Source organism: Dermacentor variabilis, chromosome 7 (genome assembly GCF_050947875.1).
Source record: "Dermacentor variabilis isolate Ectoservices chromosome 7, ASM5094787v1, whole genome shotgun sequence".
Taxonomy (NCBI): domain Eukaryota; kingdom Metazoa; phylum Arthropoda; class Arachnida; order Ixodida; family Ixodidae; genus Dermacentor; species Dermacentor variabilis.
Window position 1 is genome coordinate 165,174,499 of NC_134574.1, and position 15,964 is coordinate 165,190,462.

The 15,964-nt window shown below is 43.3% G+C and overlaps 1 protein-coding gene across 24 annotated transcripts in view; it reads left to right on the plus strand.

Moving 5' to 3' along the window:
* LOC142588429 (MAP/microtubule affinity-regulating kinase 3-like) overlaps window positions 1–15,964 on the plus strand; it is a 164,209-nt gene that overhangs the window by 114,395 nt on the left and 33,850 nt on the right. For 15 of the 24 annotated variants that reach the window (XM_075700142.1, XM_075700143.1, XM_075700132.1 and 12 more), the window contains 8 exons: window positions 6,737–6,835; window positions 7,775–7,807; window positions 9,333–9,557; window positions 9,914–10,501; window positions 11,637–11,736; window positions 12,911–13,041; window positions 13,112–13,331; window positions 14,112–14,439. In XM_075700142.1, the coding sequence (XP_075556257.1) occupies window positions 6,737–6,835; window positions 7,775–7,807; window positions 9,333–9,557; window positions 9,914–10,501; window positions 11,637–11,736; window positions 12,911–13,041; window positions 13,112–13,331; window positions 14,112–14,439 (1,724 nt within the window). The remainder of the gene's footprint in view (window positions 1–6,736; window positions 6,836–7,774; window positions 7,808–9,332; window positions 9,558–9,913; window positions 10,502–11,636; window positions 11,737–12,910; window positions 13,042–13,111; window positions 13,332–14,111; window positions 14,440–15,964) is intronic. The other 9 variants (XM_075700146.1, XM_075700139.1, XM_075700157.1 and 6 more) reach the window with 3 other exon arrangements.

The window sequence follows — 15,964 nt, forward strand, 5'->3', positions numbered from 1 at the left end:
GTCTGCTGGGTGTGACCAAATTAACAGCAAGCTTCTCAAAAATACTATTTCACCATCAGCTAAAATCTTGAACTTAATATTTACGCAATCATGAAACTCGGGTGACGTCCCCGATGACTGGAGAAAAGCAGAAATAACCTATTTTCAGAACAGGTGACCACACTAACATTAGTAATTACCGCCCAATTTCTTTAAAAAGGCATTTTGTCCAAATTACTGGAACACATAATAGTGCCCAGTTTAATGACTCACCTAGAATCAATGAGTTTCTTTTACCCCAACCAGCACGGCTTTAAAAAGTTTTTATTGTGCGAAAGTCAACTCACCGAGTTCACTCGTTGCCTTTTGTATTACATGTACCTTCACATACAGGTAGACACCGTATTTTTAGACTTCTCGAAGGCATTTGATCGTGTAATTCATTTTCTTTTGCTTAGTAAACTCTCTAATCTCGGCTTACCAGGGAGCCTAATCTCATGGATCGAGCACTTTCTCCATGGACGCAAGCAATTCACTTCAGCTAATAACAATGGCTCCCCACTAACGGACATCACTTCAGGAGTACCCAGGATGCTGGATTATCCCCTTTGTTATTTTTTATATATATTAACAGCCTACCAGCTAACATTACTACAAAACTATGGCTATTTGCTGATAACTGTCATTTACAATCCAATTAACTCGTATGAAGACTCCTTGCAATTACAACTTGGCTTCCATGCCATTGACAACTGGTGCATTAAATGGCATATGCCACTGAATCTCTCAAGGTGCAAATCAGTGTCATTTACTGGCAAGCACATCCTCACTACCAACACCTACATGAATAATGTCTCTGTTGAAGCCACATCAGCATACATATGACATCATTGCTATCATGGAAAAGCCACATAGAAATTATTTGTTCCAATGCTTCATGAATACTGGGCTATTTACGTCGTAATCTGAGCACTGCATCACAACATGTTAAAAAACTGGTATACCTAACTTTCGTCCGTCCAAAACTAGAATATGCATCGTCCATTTGGCATCCCTCACAAGCATATCTTCTGACTGCGTATTTGGAATCGATCCCGAACCGGTCCGCTCACTTCATCACCTCAAATTACTTGTCTTACGTCAGTGTTTAGTCACTTAAGCAATCACTTGGTCTGTGACCGCTCGCGTCACGCCGTGTCATATATCATCTTTGCCTGCTCCACTCTTTCTTCTGGCACCCGAAACCTTGCCACGTGCTACTAAAACCACAACATAAAGCGTCCTCTCGACTCAGCCATACCAACGCAATAGCGTGTGTAAATGGCCACACGGTATATATGAACTCATCCTTTTTTCCTAATAGTGTGGAATTCCCTTCGAGAACACATAGTGGCGCACACTGAAGGCGTACAATTCCGTGAAAAACTAAGAATGCACTAGCATACACAGGCAACCACTGTTCCTTACACTAACACGTCTTAATAAATACCTGCTCGCTCTTATTTTTTTCTTTATTACTACTGTTTACCTTTATATTTTCAATAATACGCATGTGGCAGTATTATCAATTGTACTTTTTACTTCACTGGTTGTATTTCTGCTGCATATTTTGCATTTTTGTTCAAATCATTGAGGTTCACAAGCCTGTATGTCCCCCTTATGTGATGCCTTCGGGCCTTTAAGGAGAAATAAATTAAATGAAATATGTGGCTCGTGGCAGCCAAGCGATCATAGCAACAACACTTTTTGAATCTTCGATTTCAGCTCTTCCTATCATTGCGAAGCACATTTCGCCAAGCGTTGGCTTGTTCATCCGGAAATAGGGTGTCCGAACTGAGATTAAACTGTCGTGACACAGGTTAGTTTTACCCTACTGATGACCGACCGGTTGTTGCAATAGTAATTCTGCTCAGTATGAGAGGAACTGTAGATTTGGACATTTGGTTCACGTACTTGGTCGAGAGACCAGTGACGGGAAGCTGCCACCCGTGGGATTACGGCTGAACGCCTCCAAGTCAGAATCCCGTCTAAGCACTGCAACAAAATCATGTACATTCGCGGCAAAAGCGGGTAACATTAGAGATGTTTAGCCTGTTCGGTGTTTGGGTAAACGCAAATGGACTGGGCGTTTTTCTGGATGAGTGGAAGTACAAATGTGAACATGGTGCAGCCACCTGGTGGCACAGCTCAATTCTACATACAGAGGGCTAATATTGCAGTAACCAAGTGTATTCTACTTCGTTGCTGGTGTAAATTTTCGCCTGTGGCATAATCATGTTGGTGCAGAAAAATTACACTAGCAGCAAAGTAAAATACACTTGGTTACTGCAATATTGGCAGTTTTTGTCTGGTTAAGCTCTGTGCCACCAGGTGGCTACACTGGACAGGCATCATGCCTCTGCCCCTCTGGTAAAATTCCCACTCCATATGAGTTTACCAGAATACTGGACAAACTAAAACTCTGTTAGCACCGGGTCAAGTGCAGCAGGCCGCCGCACCACCTGGCTCGATAATGCCAAATATACATATAGCATGATGTTGCTTTTATATGTATATGGCCTTTCAGCCACATGGCATCAGCAAATTTTCTTCTAAATTTTCACACTTGCTTAGTGTCATTCCTTGAAGGGCAAGAAAGCTTCAATGTAAAAAATGTGTCGGGACTCTTTTAAAAGGACACTAAAGATGAAAATAATTTGCGTTGTGTTAGTAATTTACTAGTGCTAGGCCCTAGTTTCAAATACGAATCAAGTGCTACACACTAAGTATTTCTATCATAAAAGTAATTATTCAGTATTATTGAATATCTGTAACTTACCAAATATTTCGCAACAATTACATGTTAAAGTTTTTTAGCATTCTCCGTCTGCTAAACAACATATCGCATATCATCAAAAGTGACATAACAACAAAAGATTTAAGCAGTGCAGAAACAAAATGAGTAATACCAGCTTTCTCTTCAGTTTAATGGCTGAAGCCTACATGACAACCTATGGTTTTTGCTTGTTTGTGATTTAGCGTTTCTGGCACTCTAGCCATGTAGCACTTTTATCTTTACAACCTGTGATGTCTTTTTTTGCAACAAGCCCTTTTAGATGTGTATGGCACACAAGTCCTTCAGCAGATTTTTTTTCCCCATAGCTCCCGGTCTTTTTCTTTTTTTTTTTTGCAATAATTTATTTAGTGTATTTGGAAAGTTAGTCATACAGCAGCCATTCTTCTTTGGAGAGCTTAAGTAGTTTGCAAACAGGCTCTGAAATTGAGAGGCTTTTTGTGTGTGTGTGTTTTTTTTTAATGACACGGTGATTTTTTATTAAACTGATTCTTTGTCTTTTGTAACTGCTTTCTTCTTTGCACTATTCAGTACAGGCATGGGGCCTAATTATACCGAAATAAATATTCCTGCTTAAATATACGCATATACGTCTGACTATTTGATAGTGAAACATTTGGTTTTGTTCAGTATTCTATATTGACTATTCGACATTTCATTCAATATTCGACATTTACTATCAGAACTGTATTTGGAAAAGTTGATAAATTTGCCCACCTCTATAAGTTACCCGTCTGTAATTCCATGAAAGCCACTCTTGACGTGAGGAGAGGTTTGGTAAGCGAGAAAAGATGCAGTAACGAAAGACAAGTGGCGACACCAGCTCACCGTGATGTCATGGATATGACAGTTAATTTTTCATCGGTAATGATGGACTAAATTGTATTTTAAAGGAGTTGCACTGAACTTGGCAAGCTTGGGAAATCTTGACTGAGGCACAAGGGCCAAAATAAAAAAACAAAATTACTTGACAATTCACGACGCCACACTGACGCAACAGGCATAGGCTTTCAGTACAAAATTGGAGAAATTGAACTTATTTTTGCTTCTAATAATCTAAATATTACCATAAAGCTAGTAAAACTACATCTTTGAATGAAGGCACCATCAGTCCAAACTATTTTGGTGTCTCACTTTAGTGTCCCTTAAGGCTTGAACATACTAGTTGGAGAGATGCTTCACCAGCATGCTGTGGTTTACGAATTAAAAAAAGAAGAAAAAAAAAAAAGGAAGCGTTGATACAAACCTCTCAGGAAAACAAGTACACAATGTAAGAAAGGGAACAGAGGAGCGCAGACTTGCAATTGAGCGCATTGGAAGCCAAAAACCTAATTAGTATACAGCCGGAGTGTGATTTTATTATCACGGCCACAAATTATGCAAGTGCACTTAAAGATAGCGTATTCACATTCTTGTGTTACATGTGGGGCATAAGTAGGCGTATTTCTTGTCTGAAAGATTAAGGGCTGTATACTAAATAGTTTTTTTTTTTTGTATTTTCCAATAAACTCTTTGCAAGTCTATGTTTGTATGTACCCTTTTTTACCTTGTGTCTCGTCTTGTCGTGCAGTTTGTGCCAATGCATTCGTACTAACTAGCCCAGCTATTAACTTTATTAATTTCTGTAAAAAGTTTTGCAGTCTTCGCTTGTTAGCATGTCTGGAGAGTCAAGTAAATCGGTCCATTGAGCACCAAGGTGACTGGGCCAACATTTGCAGCCACCGCTGTTCCACTGGCCGTGGCCCTTCCGCAACGGCAGCCAGTCTATAAATAAAGCACGGCTCCCGCTGGTCTGGCAAAGACTTTGGGAGATGAATGCCACGCCAGGCCTTGCGCGTTCCTTGAACTGCCTTGCGTTTCACGCGAAAGCTGGTGAAGCCAGTGCTTTTGACACTCGAAGTTTGTGCGCACGTATTTTTATTTCCCTTTCCACCTGTTTTCCTTTTTCTTGGTTAAGCCTAATGCACGGGCACGTGTTGCCAAGAGAAGGTCAGTGTGTGACTGATGTCAGATGTGGCAGTACAGCTGGGCACAATTGGCTGTCCTTTGTAGTAAGAGCAGCGCAAAGGAGAAGTTCCATGTTCTCATTCGCCTTGTTCCCGTGAGCGATGATTGCATGATTAGATGGGTGGACTCTCTTGAAGGTTGCCAAGCACAGTGTGTGTGTGTGGGTGGGTCGCAGTCTAGGAAAAGTTTCTGCTAATTTTCCTTGCACACAATTTCAAGAACCAAAGAATCAACAATGTGTGTATTAATTCTCTGCTGGGTTAAAGGACATCTCAATGTACGCTGGCATCATTTCGCCGATTATCTCAGCCATATTGGCATTGTAATGCAATCTTGTTCTGCAAAATTGATTGTAAATTCCTGGTAGTTCATTATATGGTCCTTTTGGTCAACTTCTTGATTGGATTTAAGGAATGTCTAATGACATTGGATGTGACCAGGGCAGCTCTTCCTTCAATACAAAGAATATAAATATGTGTGTATACTATTGTAAAGTGTGAAAAAGGGTCTTTTTTTTTTTTTTACTGCTGTTAATAAATAAAACATATTGACTCGTGGAAAGGTTTGATAACAGTGAACAGCACTTGTAGTAACTTAAATGTGACCTAGCGCTTTGTGTTGTTTGATACTATAGATATTATTGCTTTTCAGCGCAGTATTTCACCATGTCACAAAACCAGCTGGCCCACTGCAACACATTATTGTTCAAGTGGAGTTGGGAGTAGCCAGTTCTGTGGCTTACGCATTTCCTGGCAAAGGTGTGCCGACTGTGCACCTACTTCTAGGCCTGTTGTGTGGCCCAATTCATTTTGCAAGATATTTAATTTGCTTTATGTGCTTTGCCCAGCTAGTTTTACTTACGATTTTGATCTTCTTGTGCTGAAGCTGGTATGCTCTTTTGCACAGTCTCCTCTTAAGCTTCAAGTAACAGCTGTAACCGCCTAAGTGCTTTGAACGAGCTCGTCAATGCGATCCTGGTTAATTTTGCTTTGGACAAGCTTTAGATGATCCTGCTTTCAGAACGATTTGGATGAAGTCTGCACCTCCATTTAGTTTTACTACATTGATTTTTGCAGTGCCATCGTCTAAAATATGTGATTACTTTGGTTTTTCTTTTACTACATAGATGTCAGCACTTTTTCAGCGCTTTGAAGGCAACATGAATTGTCTTTGTGTTCGACAGTATTGATGGTAGCCATTTCGTCAGTGCTGTAGGTGTGCATTTATTTGCGGTCTTTGTTTTCTGCTAAATAAAGGCAGCACTTTGTAGGTGCTTAGAGACCAAGTTTCTAAAATCTAGCGCATTTTGTGCCTTTTGGCAGGTTTGGAATGATGAGGTCTGTACCATATGCCGCAATATCAAGTAGCTAGACATAACCGAGGCAATGTTGTTTGTTGTTGCTTGTAGCCAATCGGGCTACTTCTTGTATTTTGCCTAAATATATAATGAGTTATTAAAGATTATTTGACTTCTCAACTATTATAATCGGAGTAAAATTGTCAATTCGAAAATTATAGGCTTTCTTTAATGCTTTTTCCAAGCATTAAAGAAAGCCCACAAAGCATGAAAATGTTCCCTTTTCATTTTTGCTTGCTTTTGCGGGCTTCTTTCAGGCTTGGAAAAAACATATGGAAATCTTCACAAGGATCTTAAATGAGCAGGAAGGTCTTGACTTCAGCAGTGTTGACATCTGCTTTGCAGTCCTGAAAAACATGTCAAACAATGCATTGAATATATGGCACATTTAGGCTATGTCTGTTCATTTAGCGATTGTCCAGATACGTGTGAAACTAAAGCTGTGAAATGAACTGCAAAGGTAAATGGTTTAGAATAGAATTGTTGTCATGGTGTAGTAGCGATTCTGTATTGTGTGATGCCCTGCTCATAGCCCATTCTGTCTTTTCTCATGTGCGCAGACTCACAGAGGTACAGTAAAGTTGCGCCCCCTCACAGTCGCCATGTCCAGTGTGCGGACACCTCTGCAGACCGTCCATGAGTCGGTCACGACCGACCAGGTATGCTACCCTTTGGATAGCTCGCTGCTGCCGCAATGCATTGATTCTCGAGGCCATTTTTTCTGCAGCTGCTTCATGCTAACTTCATGCAGAAGCATAGCCAGGCTGAGCAGGTTGTAGTGTTTCTCTTTGTTTCGTTTTTAGAGCTGATTTCTTCTCTGCATGGAAAACACAAAAGATCTTTGTTTTCTGAGAACTTGTGCAAGAGTGAAAATTTTTCATGTAGTGTCCTTATAAGATGCCCTGTTTATGTGTTAAAGTCATGACAGGCAATAATGAAAAATACTGCCACTGGCAATTACACCAATTTGGACACCAATGTGTGGAAGAACTAAGTCCATAATATGTAGACGAGTGTTCCTGCAACTAAGCATACTGTGCTATCTTATGCTCACTGTTCATTACACAGAAACTTTAGTAACAAATGCATCAAGTGAATGCATCAGCGAGATTGATATTAATGACTACCTGTTCCTGTCTAAAGTATCAGCAAATCACTTTGCTATGGCATTACCAGCCAGGTGTCTATTGCACACGTGCTAGTTATACCATGGTAGCTATATATCTGCAGATGATATTAAGCAGGGACAGTGACTTTGGCAGCATTTTATTACATCTAAAATATAATTTCATTTTGTTAGCACCATAGGACTAAACCAATATGTCTTTCTGTTAGACCACCTTGTTATTGATTGCGGGGTCCTAACATAATGGTGGCAGTTGTCACAAAGTGGACATGCTGTTGACACTGCCTTGGCGTCACTTCAACTTTGTGTAGTTTGTCAACTGATTTCCCTTCTCTTGGATAGAGCTTATCAGACTATTGAGGGCAGCTACCCCTTGTCGTGTAAAGCCTCTTGGAATTAACTTATTCACATAACACTGCTGACTAACCACATGAGGCGCGGCTTGCTGACTAACCACTACTGTTGTTTTCAGGGCCCAATTTTTAAGTCTCCTAAACTCCCTACGGTGAGTGTGTTCACTGAAGCTTTAAGGTAGTGGTGATTGTGGTTTGCGGTGTCGGTAGTGTTTTGTCTTGCATTTGTCAGGGCTGAAAATCGTGCTTGTGAAATACACTACAATGTGCGCATGCTGTAGTGGCTGTAGGCTGTCATGCTGCTGCTTCAATTGTGTTTTGCGTGATGAAATTGGTTTTTGAGCATTGTTAAGCTTTCGTTTGCTTCACTGCAAGATTGTTGTATTTTTTGGTGAGGAGTCTACATAGCCTAATAATATCCATTGGCAGCTCGTGGTAACTTAGCATTAGCTGACGTTGCTGTGTGTGCAGTTTGTGTGGACACCCAAGTGGGGGCTGAGCAACATCAGCCATAAAAAGAAAGTGTTTGATGATGCACATGGCTGCTAGTGAATGGGTCTGAAACCCGGTGTCCAAGCTGCAAGGCATACAAGTAAGGAAAGGGCACAAGCTTCTCAATAAATGCTTTGTTCGAAAGGTGACGTGTTGTCTGTATGACAGATGGAGACGCAAAAAAATTTTAACTTTCCCTTGGACGAGACGGTTCGGCTTAGTTTTGGTGAAGAGAGTGGTCACTATTTAATAGAACATTTAGCATGCTGTCATTCGTGTAAGCTTTGGCCACATAAATGCTTGTTCTGTCTTTGTATTGCTGTTTGCTTTCTTTAGCACTTGCGTCTTCTTTGCTTTTGGAAACATTTTCATGTTAAACAAAGATCACTTTCTTGTAGCAATGAGGTTATAAAAGATAATGGTCCACTTTTATGACTGGATTAAGTTGTCAAGGGGCCATCAGATTGGCACCTGTCAACAGGAATCGGGTGTAGTCCCCGACTTGACTAATTTTAGCATACCAACATGAAACATAGTCACCGACTATACAGCACACTTCACTGTGATATAGGTAAGCTTATAGGCTGTTAAAACTAGCTGGCTTACACATGCATCAGTGCAGGAATGAAACTGATGACAGGGAATGTTTTCATTGTTTGACTGCTATGGCTTATGGTGTTTCTTGTATTGGTTGTTTCTCCTACTCATGTGTGGTAGGCTTGCATAGCTAACACCTGCACATCTTGTGCTGCTGGTATTTAAAGCGCACTTCCAGTTTCTTTTTTATAAAGCCTCCTAGAGGTTATTTGTGAGCCAATGCTTTGCTTTATGTAGTAATCTAAAATACAGCTGCATGCTGTGCTCCAACATAAGATCCTAAGGGGCATAATGCTTGGCAAAGCTGTTGTAGTTAGGTTGAGTGGTTTAGTGCTTAGTGGAGAAACAATGCGATGTGCGTTTTATCTTAGGAGCCTGAGAAATGTGGGTTACTGGGGAATATTCATACTCAACAAAGCAGCACTAAAACAGATGAGTACCAGAAAAGAAGGTCAAGCGCCCATGCGTGTACTTCCATTTACTTTGTCTGTGTCTGTTTCAGCGATGTTTTGTCAAGTATGACCATAGTACTCGTGAGCTGTGATGTGCAGTGCCTCGATTGACATGCCCACACCTCCCTGTGTCTAGGGAGAGGAGGTGTCGGTGCTTGCGCCACGCACGACGTCGGCACCGCGCAGCCGCACCTCCGAGGAGCCGCACATTGGCCGCTACCGACTGCTCAAGACTATTGGCAAGGGAAACTTTGCTAAGGTCAAGCTGGCCAAGCATGTGCCCACAGGTAAAGAGGTGGCCATCAAGATCATTGACAAAACCCAACTGAACCCGTCAAGTCTGCAGAAACTTTTCCGAGAGGTGAGCTTTTGGAAGAGAGCTTCCTATCGCACTAGCAATTTAAACAGCTGCTGAGTGCTTTAAAGAAAGCAGCCGGGTAACCAGTGAACAAATAACTGGTTTTACTTCTACCTTTGCCGAGGCATGTGTTCAATACATGTCGGGGAAGTACCGCAAAGCAGTTGACACAAAAGTGATATAGGTTCTGATGCTGTTAAGCAGCACACTTGCATGGAATCTTTTTCATTGTGCTCCTTACGCTAATTGTGTGCACATGTTGTGCTGGTAATGGAATGTTTGAACACATTATTTAGGTGGCCCATATTTGAGTATTGTGTGGTGCATCATCTCCAACAGATCTGCTACGTTTCCCGCAGGTTCGCATCATGAAGATGCTTGACCACCCAAACATAGTCAAGCTGTACCAGGTGATCGAGACTGAGAAGACGCTCTATCTGGTCATGGAGTATGCCAGTGGCGGTGAGGTCTTCGACTACCTCGTCGCCCATGGCCGCATGAAGGAGAAGGAGGCGCGTGCCAAGTTTCGCCAGATAGTGTCGGCCGTGCAGTACTGCCACCAAAAGCGAATCATCCACCGCGACCTCAAGGCTGAGAACCTGCTCCTGGACGGTGAGATGAACATCAAGATTGCCGACTTTGGCTTCAGCAACGAGTTTGTGCCTGGCATGAAGCTGGACACATTCTGCGGCAGCCCACCGTATGCGGCACCAGAGCTCTTCCAGGGCAAGAAGTATGATGGGCCCGAGGTGGACGTTTGGAGCCTGGGCGTTATCCTGTACACGCTGGTGAGCGGGTCGTTGCCCTTCGACGGGGCCAACCTGAAGGAACTGCGCGAGCGGGTGCTTCGGGGGAAGTACCGAATCCCTTTCTACATGTCCACTGACTGCGAGAACCTCCTCAAGAAGTTCCTTGTCCTCAACCCTGCCAAGCGAGCCACGCTTGAGGTGCGCTTGCTTGCTTTGCTGTCCTCCCTGTGTCTACCTGTCGTGTGTGTTATGCGGGAAATATAGTTTTGTTGTTGGAGTGTGAGACTGCGTTAAAACATAGCCTTTTAACTTTTTAATTCCCAAGTTCTTTCTGGATAATGTGTGTGAAATTAGCCATATTTTTCTTACTTTGCAATGTCTGCATGTACTATTTTCATTATAAAAAGATAACTGTCTGGTTTATGCCTTGTGTTCAATGGAAACATAGAGTAAGACATCAGTGGAGAGTTTTTCTCACAGTACAGTCAACCACAAAAGTTCACGGGCCCGGGATCTCTGGGAAAATATTCAATTTTTGAGCAGCATGTAACAGTAGTCGGGAGAACTGAACATCACAATGTTGTTTGCGTATACTAGCAGAGGCTGTCAGTGCCAATACTAGGCTGTGTTGTGAGGCTACGCAGATGTTCAGCTTTTTCTCAGATCTCGTGTTCCATAAAGTATTGTGGTTGACTGTACATAAATGGCCTGAAGTAATATTGTCTGCATTCTGACGGCAAAATGCAAACTGCCCATGAATGCCCCAAGATAGCAGTTACTGGTGAAGTATGTCTTCAAGCGTGATAAAACCTTCAAGCTGCGGCTTTCACAACATGCTCATATAGGTGTCAAAAGAGTTTCCTGATCTTTTTAGCATGCTTTTGTGTGGTGCGTGTGAGAATCGTCCTCTAGCTAGGAGTTCTGGCTGCAAGAATGTGTGGTCTTTACCAAACGCTCTAAAAGGGTTAAGGTCTGTTGCTGTTGTAAGACCTCTGCAGCGCTCCTTGTACATGAAGCGCGGGAAGGTCAGGGCTGCTCTCTGCCAATCCGTGCAGCTGCTAGTTGATGTGCTGATTGAGTCTGTGCCATGGTTTCAGCATAAAAGCACAAGAGGCAGTCAATGTTCACACAAGAAGCTCTGTTTTCTACTCTGCACTTCGCTTACGCTTCTATGCTGAAACCATGATATATCCTCAGTATGCAACCTGACAACAGGTTCAGACACTTTAACACTGTGGCTTTGAAACATTTGAGTACTCTGCCACGTGTTTCTTGTGTGGGCTCGTCATACTATCTGCCATTAATGTGAATGTGGGTGCTGTCATTTCAACAGGTGATAATGAAAGACAAATGGATGAACATAGGCTATGAAGACGATGAGCTAAAACCCTATTTGGAGCCTGAGACTGACTTCGGGGACTCCAAGAGGATAGGTATAGTGTTGTCTTGTATTCTACAGCTTTTGCTTATGCGACCACAGCTACTAACAACCCCATCCTTGGGAGCATTTTTCTGCACCTCTGGTGTTCATAGCGTTCAATTGCTTGGAAGGCTTCCTGTGAACTGGAATTATACTACTTCCTGCTCAGTGCTTGTCTAATTTGTTGTCATTTTATACCGCCAGGGTGCTTCAGTAACGCACAAATCCTGTCTGCTCAAAATGAACTCATTTGATTGTCCAGCTCTGTTTAATCCCATTTCATTGTGCTGCTAATGTTGAATCAGTAGCACAGTGCCCAACTCCCTCGTGTGTTTTACAGAGTTGTTCAGTGACTTCATGTTTACTGTACACATGTATGCCTGCAATTGTTGCTAACATATCTCCTTTCAGCCTGTCCATCTTCCCGTCTTAGCTGGTTGCCAAATCGTAGTGTCCACAGCCTGTAATTGTAATGACAGTAACGATCATATACATAATTCTACTTGTAAGGAAAAGCTACTGGTAGCCGCATTTGAGACTGTTGCCATGCCAGCGTGCCTCAGTGCACTCTCAGCATAAATTATGTTAGAACACCTTTTATGCTTACATGGAAATGTGACATGCAATGCTTTGTAAATGGTTTCTAAGCTTGGAGTAATTCCAAGTTCATGCTTTGCAGTCTGAATTAAGCCACTGTTACAAATGCAAGCGAACATGGAAATTAGATGACCCATTGGAATAGTTTCAGAATTGTCTATGTTTTAATTTATGGTAATGTAGTACGTTCACCTGCAATAACTCAACATGGCTCACAACAGATCACTGCCAGCTTGAGTGGCTTGCACGCACTTAAGGAAAACGTTGGAATTTTAGAACTACTCCAGGTTCTACGAGTGCATTGAAATAAATTTGGTTGCCTGTCATTTCTGCAGTTTATTCTAATGCTTGAGTGGCACAATTCCCATTCCCTCGTCTGCTTCGTTGCGACTGAGTTAACTCTTGTCCATTTTGCCCCAACTGTGATGCTTGTGTGTGTGTCTTGCTTGCCTTGGGCTCCCCCCCACCCCCCCTTGTGGGACTGCTGCTGTACTAACCTGTGGCTTCCCCCTCACTCTCTTCCTGGCCTCCTCCTCCGGCCATGCTGCTGCCATCACCTGCTCTTCGAACATCCCCATGGGCAACGGCAGCTCTGTCTTCCCGCGCAGAGATCCTGATGTCGATGGGATACAGCCGGGATGAGATAGAGGATTCCCTACGCAACAGGAAATATGATGACATTATGGCCAACTACCTGTTGCTAGGAAAGCGGACCACTGAGGTGACCAATCTCTCCCTCTTCTTTCTGTGCTGCATTGATGTGTGGTGCTTGACCGAGGCCCTCTTTGCAGAATGAGAGCTGTGATTCGAGGTCTAGTTCCAGCTTATCCCTTCGGACATTGAGGCCCAGCGGCGTGGAAGCGGCGGCCGTGCCCTCGGCGCCCAACCAGTCCCCCTCCCACGTCAAGGTGCAGCGCAGTGCCTCGGCCACGGCCAACAAGCCACACCGCAGGCTCAGCCACGGCGCCACCGAATCGGGGGCTACCACCCAGGCGGCAACCCCCAGCGCCGGTTAGTAGCTTTCCTCTCTCACTCCCTGACCAGTGTCACCTGCGAAAAGAACAGGCATAGTCTGCCAGGATAGCAGTCGCTGCTGCTACTATAGTCTGTGACAGCCAAAGACTGTAGCGGTGAACACGCGACCAGCCCATTAGGACTAGTCAAGTCGCTGTTTCTGGCGGCTTATAATCGCTAATAATCATGTGCATTGTTCTGAAAAATGAAATTTGTAACTGAAGCCACGAAAGCCACTTGCATAGAATTTGTACAGATGTGCCAGCCAATTACATTTGCCCATTTTGCACATCGCGTATAGTTGTGTACCAAACAGCATACAAATGCATACTGTCCTGAAATTTAATTCAGTTTGCTCAGAGTGTGAGGCCTCTCTAAGTTTGTAGCATAAGTAGTGCACAATAAATAGTGCACAATAAACAAGGCCAGCAAGAGAGACATACAAAGATGCATGTTGTGTTTACTTTCAGCCGATCCTTTGTTGGTGTAAACTCTGCTACATGTACGGATTGACCAGTGCATGCTCATCACTGCATTGACATTTCATGTGCTCAAAAATCCGAGTTATTTTCCTGATAGCATGATTGATGGTTTCGAAACGCGAAGTTCAACAAGCCTAGCTATCAGTTTCACTTCAATAGTCTCTCCGAGCAGCTGGTTACAGTTCTTGATGGACAAACTTGCCCAATCTGCTATACTCCCTTTGAAGGCGACCGGTCTATGTTTAGCAGGTGGACAGTGTTCTCTGATTGCCCATGTTCTGCGCCCTGGGCGCAGGCACCCCGGCGGCCGCAGGAGGGGGAGCGGCTTACAAGCGGCAGAACACAGTGGATGTACCCCGGGAGAGCCCCGGCTCTCCTCGGGCGGCCCCCAAAACCGCCCTAAAGAAAGCGGGCTCTGGTGGTACCACGGCGCCGCTGGCCTCCTCGGCCACCAACGCGACGAGCAGTCCCTCCAAGGCAGCGGCGCCGGTAGCCGTGCGCAAGGCCCCCAACTCAGCGCCCAACTACATCAAGGCGAACCTGAGTGGCATACCCCGGCGCAACACCTACAACTACGCCGAGGCCAAGGCTGGAAGCCCCGCCACCATCGACGCACCCGCCAGGTAAGCTGAGATCGGATCCCATTTACGCGTTTATCAGTTAATAATCATTCAACTGATAATCATTCAACTCAATGCGACATTACCAGGTTGAGTTGAGTGACACGTATGAGCGGATTGTGCCCTGCCGTGCTTACAGGAACTTCATCCCTTGAAGAGGAAAGGCAAAGCCTTCCACACTATGTAATTTCGGTGTGCGTCTCCTCTGCAGGCCACATTTTGGAACCTCTGCCATAGAAGCTTGGAGTAGCTCACAGTTTTGGGGATAGCTTTACAGAGTTCATTTATTCCGAAATCAGGATTTTTAACACCCTTTGAACTGAACCTATTGCAGCTCTAGGGCCAGCAAAAGCACCTCATGCATGTGGTCTTGACCCACAGTGTCAGCTCAGCCTGCTTTTGTAAAGTGTATGCGAGCGTACTGGCTGTGTGCTGACATGGATCATTAGCGCAAGAAAAGAAGGGGGGGCAGTGCTATGCAATAGGAATGTCATTTTGGCTTCCAGTGAAAGTGTTGCGGCTTAGTGACATTGCAGAACGAGAGAGCCAAGAGCAATAACTTTTCTTATCCCGTTTTTTTGTCTTCCCCCACAGTAAACTATGTTATTTGTAGGTGTGATAATCACTCTTCTTAATTAGTCACATTAAGAAATTTTAGCAGTGGTGACTAATTCAGTAATTCTGGATAGAACTAGGCACATTGTGTGTTATGTCATTGAGCACTGCAGCTTAGTTTTTGCTTACCAGATTTGTCAGGTACACGATTGCCACATTAGAAGCACGAAGGGAAGCTGTCTCGGTGCGCTCTAATCTTGGGACATTACGCTGCAGAAGCATCGATGCAGCCATAGTTTGAAGGCGCACGGTACAAGTGAGCATGTCTGTGTCTTGGAATGCCCACACTCATTAATATGCCCAAACCTGCATATTAATGTTACTAACACTAGGTACACCCGTTGGTCATGCTTATTTGCATTTCGCTATTAATTGGCTGCGCTGTATGATTCTACTGTTTCAGATTTGCCTGGTTTGCAATGCTTTTTTTGTGCATGACAGTTTATGCAAACAAACCTTGTTTTGCTCAAGCATTGCCTAATTCATAGAATCACAATTTTTTAAAGGCAGTCTTTAATTGCTTAGATGTTAAGTAGTCCCTAAAGAAAGTATTTTGCCTTACTAACATATGCTCATTGCTGAACTGACATTTGCAGGAAGAAATTATGCAGAATTAAGCAAACTTCATAACAAGTGGTCATTTTTTATTATTTTATGGACATGTGTTCAAAAAAAATTTTCAAGAGAGTTGGTGCATTGCAAGTTCTTTTTGTTAACTGCTGAATTACTTTCTTCAAATGTTATACATTATGTAAGGCTTTTTATTACTTACTAGGTCATGAGTCCACAAAGTGCTCACAGAGGAACACATTACAAGCTAATATTGACTTCATTGTTTCACAAAACTTTGAAGCCTTGGACTGCATCAACTTTTTTATTGGGTTTATTTGATGATCTTTGTTTGGTTATTACT